The 17,244-nt window shown below is 54.2% G+C and overlaps 1 protein-coding gene across 1 annotated transcript in view; it reads left to right on the plus strand.

Moving 5' to 3' along the window:
• RGS12 (regulator of G protein signaling 12) overlaps positions 1-17,244 on the plus strand; it is a 128,305-nt gene that overhangs the window by 95,708 nt on the left and 15,353 nt on the right. Inside the window, exons 4-5 of the mRNA XM_007953522.1 lie at positions 15,673-15,842; positions 16,281-16,373. Coding sequence (XP_007951713.1) covers positions 15,673-15,842; positions 16,281-16,373 — 263 coding nt within the window. The remainder of the gene's footprint in view (positions 1-15,672; positions 15,843-16,280; positions 16,374-17,244) is intronic.

Here is a 17,244-nt window from a genome sequence, read left to right on the forward strand (position 1 = left end):
CGGTTAATACTACTATTATTCAAATTTACGCACCAACCACTAAAGCCAAAGATGAAGAAATTAAAGATTTTTACCACCTTCTGCAGTCTGAAGTTGATCAGACATGCAGTCAAGATGTATTGATAATTATTGGTGATTAGAATGTGAAAGTTGGAAATAAGACTCGTTGGTAGTTGGAAAATAAGGCCTTGGTGATAGAAATGATGCTGGAGATTGCATGACAGATTTAGCAAGACCAACAACTTATTCATTGCAAATAGCTTTTTTTCAGCATCCTAAATGGTGGCTATACATGTGGACCTTGCCAGATGGCAGACACAGAAATCACATTGACGACATCTGTGGAAAGAGGTGATGGAGAAGCCCAATATCATCAGTCAAAACAAAACAAGGCTAAGAGCTGACTTTGGAACAGGCCATCAATTGCTCATGTGCAAGTTCAAGTTAAAGCCAAAGAAAATTAAAATAAGTTGACATGAGCCAAAGTATGACCTTGATTACATCCCACTTGAATTTAGAGACCATCTGAAGAATAGATTTGCTGCATTGAACACCAGTGACTGAAAACTAGATGAGTTGTGGGATGGCATCAAGAGCATCATACATGAAAAAAGCAAAAGGTCATTAAAAAGACAGGAAAGGAAGAAAAGACCAAAATGGATGTCAGAAGAGACTCTGAAACATGCTCTTGAACTGAGAGTAGCTAATGCAAATGGAAGAAATGATGAAATAAAAGAGGTGAACTGAAGGTTTCAAAGGGGGTCTCCAGAAGACAAAGTAGTATAATGAAGTGGACAAAGACTGGGAATTAGAACACTGAAAGGGAAGAACACACTCGGCATTTCTGAAGCCAAAAGAACTGGGAAAAAAAAAAAAAATTGCAAGCCTTGAGTTGCAATATGTAAGGATTCTATGGGCAAAATATTGAATGATGTAGGAAGCACCAAAATAAAATGGAAGGAATACACAGAATCCCTGCATCAAAAAGAATTGGTCTATGTCCAACTATTTCACGAGATGGAATATGATCAAGAACCAATGGTATTGAAGGAAGAAGTCAAAGTTGCACTGAAAGAACTCATGAAAACAAGGCTCCAGGAATTGACGGAACACCCGTTGAGATGTTTCAACAAACGGATGCCATGCTGGAGGCACTGACTTGTCTATGCCAAGAGATTTGGAAGACAGCTACTGGCCAACTGACTGGAAGAGAGCCATATTTGTACCCATTCCAAAGAAAAGTGATCCAACAGAATGTGGAAATTATCTAACAGTATCATTGACATCACACACAAGTAAAATCTTGTTTTGAAGGTAATTCAAAATGTGTTGCAGCAGTATATTGACAGAAAACTGCTAGAGATGCAAGCTGGATTCAGAAGAGGATGTGGAATGGAGGATATCATAACTGGTGTCAGATGGATCTTGGCTGAAAGCAAGTCATACCAGAAAGATGTTTGCGTGTATTTTATTGACTGTGCAAAATCATTTTCACTATGTGGATCCTAACAAGTTATATATAACATTATGAAGAATGGGCATTCTGGAACACTTAATTATGCTCATAAGAAACCTGTCCATAGACCAAGAGGCTGTTTGAACAGAACAAGGGGATACTGCGTGGTTTAAAATCAGGAAGGGTATGTGTCATGGTTGTATCCTTTCACCATACTTATTCAATCTGTGTGCTGAACAAATAATCCGAGAAGCTGGAATATTTGAAGAAGAACATAGCATCGGGATTGGAGGAAGATATTCATTAACAACCTGCAATATTCAGATAACCACAACCTTGCTTGCTGAAAGTAAAGATGACTTACACTCACTGATGAAGACCTCAACATAAAGAAAACAAAAATCCACACAACTGGAAATAAGCAACATTATGATAAACAGAAAAGATTGAAGTTGTCAGGGATTTCATTTTACTTGGATTGTCAGTCAACACCCATGGAAATAACAGTCAGGAAATCAGATGTTGTATTGCCCTGGGAAAATCTACCGCAAAAGACTTCTTTAAAGTGTTAAGGAGCAAAGATGTCACTTTGAAAACTAAGGTGTGCCTGACCCAAGACATGCTATTTTTAATTGCCTCATATGTACATGAAAGCCAGACAAAGAGTAAGGAAGACTCAAGAGCTCTGGTGGCATTGTGCCTAAGGTGCTTGACTGCTAACCAGAAGGTTGGTGGTTCAAACCCACCAGCCACTCCTTGGAAGGAAGGTTGGGCTATCTATTTCCATAGTGATACTGCCTCAGAAACCCAAAGAGGGGTTGCTATGAGTCGGAGATGACTCGACAGCACATAACAACAACAACAACAACAAGAGGAGTTGATACCTTTGAGTTGTGGTGTTGGCGAAGAATACTGAAAGTACCTGCTGGAGGAACAAACAAATCTGTCCTGGAGGAAGTGCAGTCAGAATGTTCTTTGGAAGCAAGAATGGCCAGACTTTGTTTCATGTACTTTGGTCATGTTGTCAGAAGGGACTATTCTCTGGAGAAGGATACTTAATAAAGTAGAGGGTTGGAGAAAACAGGGAAGACCCTTAACAAGATGGATTGACACAGTGGCTACAAGGATGGGCTCAAGTATAGCAAGGATTGGGAGGATGGTGCAGGACTGGGCAGTGTTTCATTCTGTTGGACATGGTGTCACTGTGAGTCAGAACCAATTTGACGGCCCCTAACGACAACAAGGAGACACTACAACTGGGTTGTCCTGCATTTGATTCTGGGCTGGGAAAAAATATCCATAAAGGACATTATTGATGAAATTGCATATGGACTGTGTTAAATTTTGTAATCTTGAGAATTGTACTGTGGCTAGAAATAAGAATGCCCTTATTCTTAGGTGACACATTGTGGTGCAGTGAATTACTTGGCATGGCTTTTCTAGCCAAAGTCTTTGTAACTCCCACCAGATTTCTGGGTGAGACCATGCAAATAAGGTGTGTAGAACTCTGATGTTGGGATTGGTTAGTTTTGTCATCTGCCAGGCTTCAAATGAGCCCTCCTAGAGGCAGAGAGGGGATCTCACTGCCATCAAGAGAGAAGAGCTGGAGGTGAAGTGGAGTGCGTCCTTGGACCTGAGATCCCTGCGCTGGACCTCCTTGGCAGAGACGTCCGGCAGCGAGAGACACCCAGCTGAGAGATGCAGTGGGAGATCCGAGAGGTGGGGGATGGAGCCGCAGACTTCCCGGCCCATGGGGTGAGAAAGCTGAGTGCTCTGTGGCAGGAGGCTCGCTGGTGCAGTTGGGTGCACCTAGGTGTGCCTATCAGCAGAGCTAAAGGGGCTTTGTACCACTTGTCAAAGCAGAGCAGAGGCCAGGCCGAGAGGACAGGTGGAGAGGCCAGGGGCCAGAGAGGCCAGGGGCCAGAGAGGCCAGGCCGAGGGGCCAGAGAGGCCAGTCCGAGAGGCCAGGGGCCAGAGAGGACAGGGGCCAGAGAGGCCAGGCCAAGAGGCCAGGGGCCAGAGGCTAGGGGCCAGAGAGGCCAGGCCGAGAGGCCAGGGGCCAGAGAGGCCAGGGCCCAGAGAGGCCAGGGGCCAGAGAGGCCAGGGCCCAGAGAGGTCAGGGGCCAGAGAGGCCAGGCCGAGAGGCCAGGGGCCAGAGGCTAGGGGCCAGAGAGGCCAGGGGCCAGAGAGGCCAGGCGGAGAGGCCAGGGGCCAGACAGGCCAGGCCGAGAGGCCAGGGGCCAGAGAGGCCAGGCGGAGAGGCCAGCGGCCGGAGAGGCCAGGGGCCAGAGGCTAGGGGCCAGAGAGGCCAGGGGCCAGAGAGGCCAGGCGGAGAGGCCAGGCGGAGAGGCCAGGGGCCAGACAGGCCAGGCCGAGAGGCCAGGGGCCAGAGAGGCCAGGCCGAGAGGCCAGGGCCAGAGAGGCCAGGCGGAGAGGCCAGGGGCCAGAGAGGACAGGCCGAGAGGCCAGGGACCAGAGAGGCCATGGCCCAGAGAGGACAGGGGCCAGAGAGGCCAGGCGGAGAGGTTGGGGGCCAGAGAGGTGAGCCTGAGGGCACAGCAGAGGGGAGACTGTCCTGATTGAAGAGTTGTATCCTGAGCATGTTCCTAACCTGAATTGTAGCCTGTTACTTCCTTAGTAAACCCCATCATGTTTGTGGGTTCTGTGTGGCCATTGCAATGAATTTTCAAACCCAGCAGAAAAGTAGTGAGTGTCGTGTGAGGGACAGCTTATGTCAGAATTGGTGAATAAAAAACAAAATCTGGAGGGTGGTGGCATGTCTGGCCTCCTAGGAATCAGCCTGGGGCTGCTGATGGGGATTCCGTCTTCCTCTTGTTCAGTGAGAGGAGTCAGAAGACGCTGTCCTCGTGCCATGTTTATGGGCTAAGAGGCATGGTGCCTTCAACTTAATCGCAAATAACCAAAAATAACCAAATTCACTGCCACTGAGTTGGATCCGACTCATAGTGACCCCTCCTTGGACTTCTGAGGCGGTATCACTACAGAAGTAGATTGCCCAACCTTCCTTCCGAGGAGTGGCTGGTAGGTTTGAACCGCCAGCCTTCTGGTTAGCAGTCACATGCGTTAGGCCCTATGCCGTCTTCTGCTCATAGTGACCTCGTGGATAACTGAGCACCGAGGTGTCCAGTCCTGCACCACCTTCACGGTTGTCGATGTGTTTAGTTCATTGATGTGGCCCCTGAGGCCCCCTCTCCCAAACATGACGTCCTCTGCTAGTGACTGCTCTTTCCTGATGACTTGTCTGAAGTCAGTGTGGCGGTCAGGGTTGGGTGTCGACTTGGTTAGGCTGTGGTTTGGAGTGGCCTGGCGCTGGGTGGAGGTCTTCCCCACAGTGAGACTGTCGTCTCCGTGGTGGACTCCTGGGAGCAGCCGAGCAGTTGAAGGAGATTTGCCTTTGGGGTGTGCTGTGCCTCTAGTGTATGGAGAAGCTTTGAGAAAGGCCTCTGGCTCTTTGGCACGTTTGGATCCTGCTTTTGGCTGAGTCCTCATCTCCAGTTCCTGGACTTGAACCAGCAGCCTGCCAAGTTGCCTGCTGATCTTGGGACTGTGCCATTTTGCTTGCCAACAGCTGCCTGAGTTAGGAGCCGCCCCCAGCTCCAGTGGGCCTGGAATAAGAGGCCCAGCTGAAGCCCACAGGCAAGGGGCCGTCACCCAGCCCCTAGAGCGGGCGCTCTGTATTTGGACTTCTAGCCTCCTAAAGTGTAAAAGAGTACATTCCTCTTTGTTCAGGCCACCACTTGTATTTCTGTTACGGCCGCACTAGAGACCCAAGACAGCAACCAAGATGAAGTGTTGCCATCCTTGTTTCTAAGAAGCATTCTGGTTGTATTTCTTCTGAGACTGGCTGTTCTTCTGGCGTCTGTGGTGTGGTCAGTCTTTACCAACACCTCAGTTCAGTTGTCGATTCTTCGGTCTTCTTTTCCATCGGTCAGCTTTCGCACGCAGATGGGACGATTGAAAGTGCCGTGGCTTAGGTCAGGTGCACCTTAGGCCTCAGAATGACGTCTTTGCCTTTTAGCAGCCTTAAGGAGGTCTTCTGCAGATTTGCCCAGTGCAATACTTTGACCCCTTGACTGAAGCTTCCGTGGATGCTGGCTATCTGTCCGAGGAGAATGAAATCCTTCGCAGCTCCGTCCTTTCTCCATTTACCGTGATGCTGCTTACTGGTCCAGCGGCGAGGAGTTTTGTGTGCTTTATGTGGAAGTGTAACCCATCCCGCAGACTGTGTGTTGTCGCTGATCTTCATCAGTGCGTGCTCCAAGTCATCCTCACTGTCAGCAAGCAAGGTGGTGTCCTCTGCACATCACAGGTTGTTAATGACTCTTCCTCCAATCCTGATGCCGTGTTCTTCTTTGTATAGTCCACGTCGCGGATGGTTTGCTCAGCCTGCAGATGGAGTAAGTGTGGTGAACAGATACAACCTGACACACCCCCTTCCTGATTTGAAGCCACGCAGTGTCCCCTTGCTCTGTTTGAGTGGTGCCCTTGTGACACCCGGTTCCCGTGGGCAGTGACGTGTTCGGGAGCCCGGCACAGACAGAGCTGTTGCCCTGGCGGCTCCCTGCAGTGCTTTCCCACTGTCTTTACTCCCACTGAGACCTCCCACTGCTGAGCTCTGGCTGGCCCAAGAGTGGCTCATAAGGACTCAGACCTCGGGACACGTGCAGGCCTTGCACAGCCTGATGGGCAGCCTGCTCTTGCCCCCTCTACAGGTGACCGGTGAGGCCACAGAGACATCGTGTGACTTCACCCAGATCCTGTGGCCAGAAAGGGACTGAGCTGGGACTCGGGCCGAGGCCGGTGGGCTCAGGGACCTCTCCTGGAGGTGGTCATGAGGGTTGCCGTCATACGCTTCAGTGTCTCAGGTCAGGAGCACGTTGGGTAGAACCATAGCACCTGTTGGACCTAAGCTTCATCTATAAACCCTTTCTAGGAGTTTTTTCCATGGAAAACCCTGAGATTAGTTTAATACCTGTTACATTTAACTGTAGGAGCTCTGGTAGCATAGTGCCTAAGGCACTTCACTGCTAACCAGAAGGCTGGCGGTTCAAATCCACCAGCCACTCCTCGGAAGGAAAGTTGGGCAGTCTACTTCCATAGTGATTGATACTGCCTCGGAAACCCAAGGAGGGGTCGCTGTGAGTCAGGTCTGCCTCGACGGCACATAACAACCACAACAATAACAACAACATACAGCTGTTGTAAAGTTGTGCTTGTGTATGTAACGGACTCCACCTAGTCGTGTGTAGCGCACACTGGCCTGCCTGCCAGCCCAGTCCAGCACCCACCAGGTTTTGTAAATAAAGCTTTATTGGAACACAGCCGCCATACCCATTCTTCTCCAAACCATCTGAAGCTGCCTTTGTTAGACAATGCAGAGTTGAACACTTGTGACAGAGCCCATAATGGCTCCCAGAGCTGAGGTGATTCCACTGTTGGCCCGTAACAGAGAGCTGCAACGCCAGCTGTGTGGGTGGTGAACCAGCACCCCTTCTAGGATCGGGCACCTCCTCCCTGGGCAGGTGAGGTCCGCAGGCCCGGGAGACGGGCCTTGTCGTCTTTCCTCCAGGTGGGTGGGGAGCTGGCTAGGACAGCCCCTAGGCTTCTAGAAACATCTGCAGCTGGCCTGCCATACTCTGCTCTAACCCAGAAATGCGTCTTGCAGCTCAAATGGCTTCTGTTTGGGCCCAGCTGCTTGTCAGCTCCCTGAGCCCGTGGTCCTGGGGCCGTGCAGTTTGGGCGCTGAGCCACACAGGGAAGGTGCCTCATGTCACTGTGTGCATGTGTGACAACGGTAGAGGTGGCAGGCGGTGTCTGACCCGTGCGCTTCCACAGTTGAAGGTCGGTTTGATACTCCTGTGATTTTAAAACTATTTTAGTTGAAGATGTAAATGGAAACATTCGGGTTTGAAAACATTGCATTTACAATAAAAATGGTTTCCTTCCCACTGCTGCTGGTTTCGAGAGAGACGGGCAGCTGAAATGGGGTCTGTGACCTGCTGTGGTGGCCCGGGGGGTGCGCGGTTACTGTGCCTGTCTCCCGCTTCAATAATTCATGTCCCTACGGCAGCAGCAGCAGCAGGCTGAAGGGCTTTGCGGTGAATTATGAATGCAGCCGGCCTGCACGGTGTGTGTGCGAGCTACACTCGGCTTCCTCTCCGGCAGCCGGGACGGGAGAGCGCTACCTTCGTCCCCCTGTGTGACCGGCACCCCCGGAGAAGTTGCGATAATCTGCCCTCCTTGGGAAGGCTGAGCCAAGGCGCGATGGCTCTGGCCATGGCCAGAGCCCTTTGGGGCTCCCCGGGCAGCCCTGGCTGAGCGTGGCATGGCTTCAGAGGGCTGGTTTTCAGTGAATGGTTGGAGGCATCTGCTTAAGTGGCACCACAGTGGCTCTTACCAGCTCTACCCAGGTAAAGTCCCTCGGTGCAGCCTGGTCACGGTGGGGCCAGGCTGGCTGGTACAGTGTCCAAGTGCATCCGTGTCCCTCACTTTCCAGCCTGTGGGGTTGGCAGTGAGGGAGGAGGCAGTACTTGAGATGGTGCTGAGCCCAGGGTGGGCGACAGCTGGGTGTCGGAACTGCCTGTGAACCTTGAAGCCTTTGAACGTGGTGGCTCTTCCAGTTCTCAGCCAACCGGGAACCAACTTTAAAAACGTTCTTGCCAGGAAAGTACTTTGACCCAGCGGGTGAGTCAGAAGCAAACAGATACAGCTCACAATCTTGTTGTTTGTCGTCATTGAGTCGATCCCACCCCCACAACTAGCACCCCGAGAACTAGAAGCCATTCCGTAAGCACGAGTAACGTGGCCTGGGGCACTTAGGGGATGCGTTTGTGGCTTTGGCTCACGGCACAGATGTGTGGCTTGGCCCCGGTGTGCAGCACCTGAGCCCAGGCGAGGCTCGAAACAGGCAGAGATGCACACACGCTGCCGTATTGTGCCCCGGGCTCGGGCTTCACGCGGGTGTGAGCACTGATGCCGGCCAGGAAGGCTGCCTCCCGCAGCGAGACCGTGCTGCAGGTGGGGGCGGGGCTCTGGGGCAGGTGGGGCGGCGTGGGACCAGGAAGGGGCCCGTACCCCTTCCTCCGTGACTCCTGCTGACAGCTGTGGATCACAGAGGGGAGGACCTAGGCCGTGGGTTTCTGCCCTGACCTTTAGGTGGTGGCCTGCTAGGGCATGTGGGACTATCGCGGGAAGCGTTCTTGCGACTTTGATGGCCGTCCCTTCTGACGCTGCCCTGGGGCTTGCGTCTCAGCCCCTGGAGAGGCTGTGCACGCTGTCAGGCTCAGGCTATGCGTGCTGTCAGTTGTGTGTGTTTATGTGTGTTGTGCTGTGGGAAGACTGGGTGATGGAGTCGGTGGGAGGGCCGACATGACCCTTCCTTCATGTCTGTGTCCTCGTCCTATCCGAGGAGAGCCAGGGGGCGGGGTCAGCAGGGACCCAGGGTGTGGCAGTGGCTTCTTTACAGCTGACCTGACCCTCCGCTGAGCTGGTCCCTGAGCCTGGGGCTGGCCCCGAGAGGACTAGAGAGCTTAGCCCTCCGTGCTGTGGCCGGGCAGCTGGGCATGTGCTGTGGGTGTGTGTTTTCCCCCTTCTTGGCACTGGCTGGTGCACACCTGCACACACATAGTCCGTGTTTGGAAGACCCTGCGTGAGAACCGACACACATCAAGTAACGTACTTGGAGACTCCAGATGGGCCGAGCCGATACACGGGGCAAGACACGTGGTAGGGTGAGGCTTTCTTGTGTCTCACAGTTCTCTGTGTTGGTGACAGTTCCCTGTTGTTGTCGGTTGCTGCTGGGTTGGCTCACACCCCACGGATGACAGAGTGGAACTGTGCCCCGTGGCGTTTCCTTGGCTGTGACCTTGTTACTGCTGTTAGGTGCTGTTGAGTTGGTTCCAGAATGGAGTGACCCCATTTACAACAGAGCGAAACCCTGCCCGGGCCTGCGCCAGCCTCCCAGTCCTGGCTGTGCTTGTGCCCATAGTCGCAGCCGTCCGTGCTGGGGACTGGCTGCCCCGTTGCCCTGCTCTCCAATGCCCCAGGAGGACACTGCTCTGTGTGCGGTGCACGCCATGTCCCACGCCTGGTGACATTGTGTCAGTCCATCTTGTTGAGGGTCCTCCCTGTCTTTGCTGACCCTCCACTTTACCAACCACGGTGTCCTTTCCACGGACGGGACCCTCCTGCTCACATGACCAAAGCACGTGAGGTGAGGTCTCTTGCTGAATCAGGTCTAAGTGCTCATGTCGGTCTGTAGTACTAGCTCTTGCCAGCTCTTACAATCAAAATGAGTTTGTTGTTATTAATATGCCGTCAAGTCGGACCTGACCCATAGCGACCCCTCCTTGGGTTTCCGAGGTGGTATCACTACAGAAGTAGATTGCCCAAGTGTAGACAATCAGCAGGTTGCTTTTCCCTTATAACATGCACTCAGATGGCATTCATTCATTCACATGTTCATTCATCCATTCTTCTAGGACAGAGAGCTAGTGGCTGCCACATACCTGGCACTAGGGAAACTCAGGAACAAGACAAGACAGCTCTGCCCTGTGGGGAAACAGGATGAATCAGTCCAGTGCGCTGGGCGGAGAGGGGCAGGGGCGTGGGCAGCCAGGCTGCACGCTGCGTGTCTACATGGAGTGGCTGGCTCTCCTCGGTGTGGCCTTCACCTGAGAGATGGCACCGGGAGCCAGAGTCCTGAGCAAAGCCCACCCTCATTGTCAGGCGTGGTGGCGGGTCCTCCCCCCGGGTGCCCTCCGCCACAGCTGGGGTACTGGGGCCAGGCTGCCCCGTTGCCCGGCTCTCCGATGCCCCCGGAGGACACTGCTCTGTGCGCGGTGTGCGCCATGTCCCGCGCCTGGTTTGCTTGTCCTCGGTTCACACTTGGTCTCCTTAGAGGACACACTCAGGAGCTGAGTGGAGCTCACACTTCGCACAGTGCTGTCCTGTGGTGGCCAGCCGTTTACTCAGGGAGACCGAGCATCGACCACGCCCGAGAGCTGGTCACATGCTGTCCTCTGCTAGGACTTCAGCTTCCCCTCCTGGGAGAACTCCAGGGGTCATCCCAGCCCCCAGTCGCCAGGCATCACTTCCTCTTTTACATGATCCTGTTTGTACGAGTAGGTCATCTTGCTCGTGGGCCACGCCCCCAGGTCCAGACTTGGTTCTGGTGCCGTCCGCCCCTCCTCCCTCCCCCCAATGGACATGGCATGTGGTGCCATCGCACTCCTCCGATGGACACACACATGGTGCTGTCCTGGGCAGCCTTGTCCCTCCCTCTGGGGCATGTGTGCAAGTGGACCCTAGAGGAAATTCCTGGAACTGGGCTGCTGGGACACAGGCTGTTTCTGTTTGAAGCGACGATGAACGCTGCCACGCTGCTCTTCAGGGGGCTGTGCTGGTCCCCTCCCCACCAAGAGTGCCCGCCTGCACATCTGTCACCGACACGGGTCTCCGCCAACAACCCAGGTACAGGAGGGCCTCAGAGTCGGAAGTCACGTTGCCCCTACGGTAGCCAGAGCCGAGCAGCCCTTGGTGGGTTTCGGCCGCCGCAGGCCCTGCCTAGGACGGCCCACGCCCTCCTGGGGTCTCTCTGCTTGTCGCCCTCCTCCTCGGTGGTCTGCGTTGCTACTCCTCCCGTGGCTGTTCCCTGACAGAACCAGGTTGCCGGGCCTTCTTCCGTGGACCGCTGGGGAGGTTTGAGCTGCCAACTTTGGATGTGGGTTGCTGTTGCTGCGTGGAGTCAGCTCTGACTCCTGGTGACCCTGTGTCTGACGGAAGGAGACACTGGCCAGCCCTGGGTCACCCTCACCGTCATTGCTGGGGTGGAGCCCGTTGGCACAGCCGATGGGTCAGCCCCCTCTTTTTTGTTGATGCTTTACTTTACCAAGTGGCATGTCCTTCTCCAGGGACCGGTCCCTCCTGATAACGTCCGAGGAAGCGTCCTTGCCTCCCAGGAGCGTCCGGTAGTGCCCCTTCCCAGACAGGTGCCCGTTCTTCTGGCAGCCATGGCCTCATCTGGGCTCTTCACCAGCACAAGTCAAGGGTGCCAGTTCTTTGGTCTTCCTCTTGAATCACCCGGCTTTCGCGCACGTGAGACGATTAAAAGGACCGAGGCTTGAGTTCGGTGCCCTTTAGTCATTGAAGTGGCATTTTTGCTTTTTAAAATTTAAGGGAGTCTGCCGCAGACTCACCCACGCAGTGTGTCATCTGACGTCTCTGGACTGCTGTTTCCCTGGGTGCTGACTGCGGGGCCAAGTGAAGTGAAACGCTTCTCTCCATTTATCAGGATGGTGCTCACTGGCCCAGTTGTGAGGATTTTTGTTTTCTTTATGTTGAGGCGTAATCCATACTGAATTATTTCTTTATGTTGATGTAGTCTTTTACCTTCATCAGTAAGTGCTCCAAGTCATCCTCACTGTCAGCAAGCAAGGTTGTGTCATCTGCATATCACAGGTTGTTAATGAGTCTCCTCCGATCCTGATGCCACGTTCTTCTTCACATAGTCCAGCTTCTCGGATTATTTACTCAGCATGCTGATTGAGTAAGTCAGGTGAAAGGATACAACCCTGAAGCACTCCCTTCCTGAGTTTAAACCATGCAGTGTCCCCTTGTTCTGTTCAAATGACAGCCTCCTGGGCTATGGACAGGTTCCTCATGAGCACAATTAAGTGCTCTGGAATTCCCATTCTTCTCAGTATTATCCATAATGTGTTAGGATCCGCACAGTGAAATGCCTTTGCATAGTCAATAAAAGACAGGTAAACATCTTGCTGTTTTCTTCTGGTGTTTCTCTAATTTCATTTTCCCATTAAATCTTCGTGCATATGGGATCTTTCTCAGTGTGCATTGGAAGGAAAGGGTCTGTGTGATTGACTCTTAGGTGCTTTGCCAGTGGTCCATTCACCATTTAGTGATGAATGCGTCCCTCCCCCCAGCCCCACTGATAGGAAACCCTGTCTTCGTCCTGGTTTAGATCCCTGGGGCCTGTTGTTCTTTCTGTCCTGCCTCGCTGATGCGTCTGCCTGCTTTTAGCCCAGTCCCCCCCACCTTCTGGGGTCTGTCATGTGCTCTGCTCTTAGGTAGAGCTGGTTTCTACGTCGCCACTCTTTTCCATTTTGTTTGTTCAGAGTTTCATGTTTGTGTTTCAGCAGGAACTTTTAGACTCTGGTTGTAACATCAAGCCGCTGGGAAGTGTTTGGGGGATTGTGTAGTAATTGAAGGAGAATTAGGGCCCTTACAATGTTTCACCCTCATGGTTCCAGTGCTGGAAGCCAGTCACTTGTAAAGCGCTGGCCCTCCCCACAACCCCCAGCTTCAGAGGGAGGGAAAGAGGGTGTTTCCCACACATGCACATCAGATGAGCCTTTGCCGCCTGCTCCTGCTCGTGTTTTATATGCTGGGATCCTCCGAGCAAGGCTCTTCCCGGTTCTGCCTGCGACGTGGTGGAGCGGCTGAGGCAGGCTTCAGTGGCAGCCTCACGGTCCTGCCAGCCCTAGTCCGAGCGGCTGGCCGGCCTTGGGCCTGCTGCTGTAAGTGTGCAGGAGCAGTGGTGTGCGTTTCTCATGGGGTGAGGTTAGTGTCTCCCCGTGAGTTTGGGGCACGGAGCCTCTGTGCAGACGTGCTGGCGTCAGGCCTCCCCATCGGGGATCCGCGTGGTGCAGCACTCTCTGGCATGGCTCTCCGCGTTTGCCTGGACGGCATGGTGGCCCTAACACACCCCCACCACACAGGAACCGCCCTGTTCTGCGTTATTGTGTAACTTCTTTGGAATCTCATTTTACTTTCTCTCTACCGCTTTGTAGCATGCCTTGCTGGGCTTTTTCCGTTTCTTTTTTGAGCAGGAAGTGCCTCCTGCTGACCGAGGCCAATCACGTCACTGAGTTGAGTGACTGCAGGTGGCGGGCTCTTGGCTGGAACCCTGGTTTGCTCTCCTGAGGCCCTGCATCAAGCAGTGCCTGTGCCGTGGCCTCTGTCGCCACCCTCCAGGCCGTGGGCCGAGCTCTGTCCTGGTCCTGGGCCCTGGTGGGCGTGGCTGGGCCTCTGGCCTGCTGTCTGCACCTGGTTTGGGACCGGGCTTTGCTGGAAGGTTGAGCAGGGCCTGTCGCTGCTCGTCAGCCCCTCGGGGCACTCAACCAGTGGACTTAGAGCTGGGGCCCCTCTGGCCTGGGCTTTCACCGTGACCCACTCCCCCAGCAGCTCCGGGCACACACTTTGTACAGGGCCTGGCAGGCGGCCTGTAACGTCACGCCCTGGATGCTGGCAACAGGGATGGGCAGACCAGGACCCTCCATGCCAATAACATGTCACATAAAGTGGCTGGGTTAGCCGAGGCTGAGGGCCCCGGTGACAGCAGGTCGGGGCTGCCCAGGGTGGCCTGTTGGCAGGTGTGGCTCAGCCCAGGTCTCCCTCATCCTTGGCCCAGTGGGAACTGCCCCAGTCAGGGTGTCCTTACAGGGGAGGGACAAGCTCAGTGGTGGGAATGTGTGGCAGCCTTTGGGCCTCAGCATGGGATTGGCCTGTGTCCCTTCCTCTCACACCTCCGTGGCGGGGCCTGCCCAGGAAGGCCCTGAGGTCCCAGGACAGAGGGCAGCCGTGGGAGGGTGTGCACTTAGGGCCAGGGAGACAGCAGCACGCCGCCACCAACCGGGCCAAGAGGCCTGCGTCTCCAGGGTGCTTCCCCACTCAGTTACCAAGAGAAACACGGGGTCCGAGAGCTTGTGTGCGAGCCCGTGGGAACCAGAGGCGTCAGCTGCCCTGGATGGCCCCTCAGAGCAGACCTGGGCTGTGAGGGGTTTGCACGTGTGAGGAAACCCAGGTGTGGCTTCACAGCATGGGGCAGGGGAGCTGCCTGGAGGCTCTGGGGTGGGCATTATGCTCCGTGTGCATTCCGAAGAGGGCCCAGCCCAGGGACCCTGGCCACGCGCGGGAGGCCTGACGCCTCTGGGACCTGACACCTGTGGAGTTCACACGTGGAGTCACACAGCCGCTCCTCGGGCCTGGGTTCATGCTCAGCACTGCGTGGACCACACGCATCCGTGTGGTGGTGTGTGTTTACACTCTGTTACTCTTAATGCTGAGTGTGTGTGCATGTGTGTGTGTGCACGTGCATGTGTGTCCGTGTGCATATGTGTATCCACGCATGTGTGTGTGAGTATGTGTACGTTTTTTGTTACAATTGCTTTTCCTAGTTATCTCATAACCATAGCCTGCTGTTGTAGTCAATGTGAATGCATGTGTGAGATTGAGAGAATGTGTGTATCTGTGATACATGTGTGTGGGAGTGGGAGTGTGCATTCATGAGGGGGTGTGTGCATGTTCTTGTGAGCGAGTGTGAGTGGTGTGTGGAGTGTGCATAAGCATATGTGTGTGAGCTTTTGTGTACATGTGTGCTTGCATGTGTGCTGTGTGCACGTCAGTGAATGTGTGAATGAATGTGCATGTGTCAGTGAATGTACATGTGTGCATGTGTGTATACTTCTGTGTGTGAATGAGTGTGCATGTGTTTGTGAGAGTGAGTGTGTGAGTGTGTGTGTGGATGTGTGAGTGCACGTGTCAGTATGCATGTGGATGAGTGTGCATGTGTATAAGAGGATATTCATGTGTATGTGCTTGAATGCGTAAGTGTATAAGCTTGTGTGTGTCCATGCACTTAAAATTGAATATGCCTCAGTGTATATGTGTGAGTGTATGATTGAATGTGTGTGTGAGAGTTCATGTGTGAGTCAGTGAGTAAGTGTGCGTGTGTGGGGTATGTATGTAGGTGTGTCCGTGTGTGAGTGTGCATGAGTGAATGGATGTACTTTTGAATGTGTGTGTGTGGGAATGACTGAGTGTGCATGTGTGGATATGGATATGTGCATGTTGTGAGTGTGCATGTGTGTGTGAATGGATGGATGTGTGGGTACTTGTGTGTGTGTGAATGGGTGTGGGTGATGTGCCTGTGCGTGTGTTCATGAGTGCGTGTGTGCCTGTGTGTATGTGTGCATGAGTGGGTGTGGGTTTGCGTGCACGAGTGCGTGTGTACAGCTGTGTCAGGCGGGGTTTCTGCTGCTCCCTGCTGTGCCCCCGTCCCCAGACCCACACGCAGCACACGTGGGTGCTCAGGACGGCTGGCTGCTCCCTGGCGCGCACGCTGTTGCGTGTGCCCGTGCCGGGGGCGGGGCTGCAGTGGGCGTCTGTGTTGCCCGCAGAGCTGGACGGCGGTGGCCTCAAGGACTGCGCGAGCAACCACAGCCTGAGCAGCAATGCCAGCCTCCCCAGCGTGCAGAGCTGTCGGCACCTGCGTGCCAGGCGGGTCGCCAGCTGGGCCGTGTCCTTCGAGCGCCTCCTCCAGGACCCTGTTGGCGTTAAGTACTTCTCTGTAAGTGCACTGAGCCAGGAGGCAGGAGGGGGGTCCCTGAATGAGAGGCCAGCCCCTGTCTCCAAGACGGGTGCCGGGCCCTGAGCAGCCCATGGTGCAGGGGTCTCCTCTCCGCATCCCCCTCTCAGGGTGAGGCGAGGGCCCACGGTGCTAGCTGTACCACCCTTTCCCCAGCTCCCCTGAACCCCAACCTCCCTGCTTGAGACCCTTAGCCGAGTGTCACTCAAGTTTTGCGTAAGTAGTTCTCTGAAGGCAGTTGTGTGACCAAAGCAGAGCTTTTCAAAGGACGGGTGGTGCTCAGGGCTCTGATGTGAACCACGCCCAACCCCCCCGTCACAAAGGAAGGGATAGCAGGAACGAGGGGCATCGGCGACACACGCAGCCATCAGCTGGCCTCAGTGGGTGACCGTGCGACTGCTGGCGACTGTTGTTTTCCAGGATTTCCTGAGGAAGGAATTCAGCGAGGAGAACATTTTATTCTGGCAGGCCTGTGAATACTTTAACCATGTTCCCGCACACGACAAGAGAGAGGTACGTTCTCCGCCCTAGGAGCTGGAAGGCGTGTCGGTCTCGCCACCGGCTGGGTGACACATGGCCGGCATCAGGGCAGCTGGGAGAGTGCAAGTGCTTCCGCGTGACTTGAGATCCTGTTTCCTTTTCAGGATAAGTTTCTTAATATACATGATATTTCGTTTTGCCTAAACATAGTCTGTGTGAATGCCTTCACGCACCCCCCTCGGCAGCAGAGGCGCTGACATGCAAACGCGTCTTCGGCAAGAGGGACATGTGCTTAAAGGGCAGGGATGACGGCTGTCGGCGCAACGGCCCCCACGAATAGCACTGTCGCAGCTGCCTGCCGTGGGGTCTTAGGCACCAACAGGGGGAGGGTCTCCTGACACCAGACGCGTGTGCAGGACAGGATAGGCCCGGGGCCTCTGCAGTGGGTGCCCCCCAGCATCTGGGATGGCCTCATCCCTGGTGCCCACTTTCCTAAGGTGGCCTCGCGCCCCCCTCCCTGTCTGCTAACGGTGGGCAGTCTGCCTCAGCCCATGCCACCTGGATCCACTGGTTAGACTCACAGGCCTCAGCCCTGTGCTCACATGTCCCACGAACATGCTGTCCTGATCCCACACTCGCACACGAGCATGCACGTGCCACAGAGGTGCCTCTTTGCCGTGGGACACTTGAACCAGCCGTTAAAGAAAGACAGAGCCAGTCAGTAAGCAGCTGATAGTGGCTGGTGCTTTAACTTATCCATGGGAGGAAGACGGGGCAATCTACTTCCATAAAGACTTACAGCCTTGGAAACCTGGTCAGGGTCACTGTGAGTTAGAAATGACTTGATAGCAGTGAGTTTGGTTTGTTCTGGTTTATGCAAGCAGACATGTCTGCTGGGCCTGTC

Source organism: Orycteropus afer, unplaced genomic scaffold (assembly GCF_000298275.1).
Source record: "Orycteropus afer afer isolate SDZICR_OR568_19922 unplaced genomic scaffold, OryAfe1.0 scaffold00398, whole genome shotgun sequence".
Classification (NCBI taxonomy): domain Eukaryota; kingdom Metazoa; phylum Chordata; class Mammalia; order Tubulidentata; family Orycteropodidae; genus Orycteropus; species Orycteropus afer.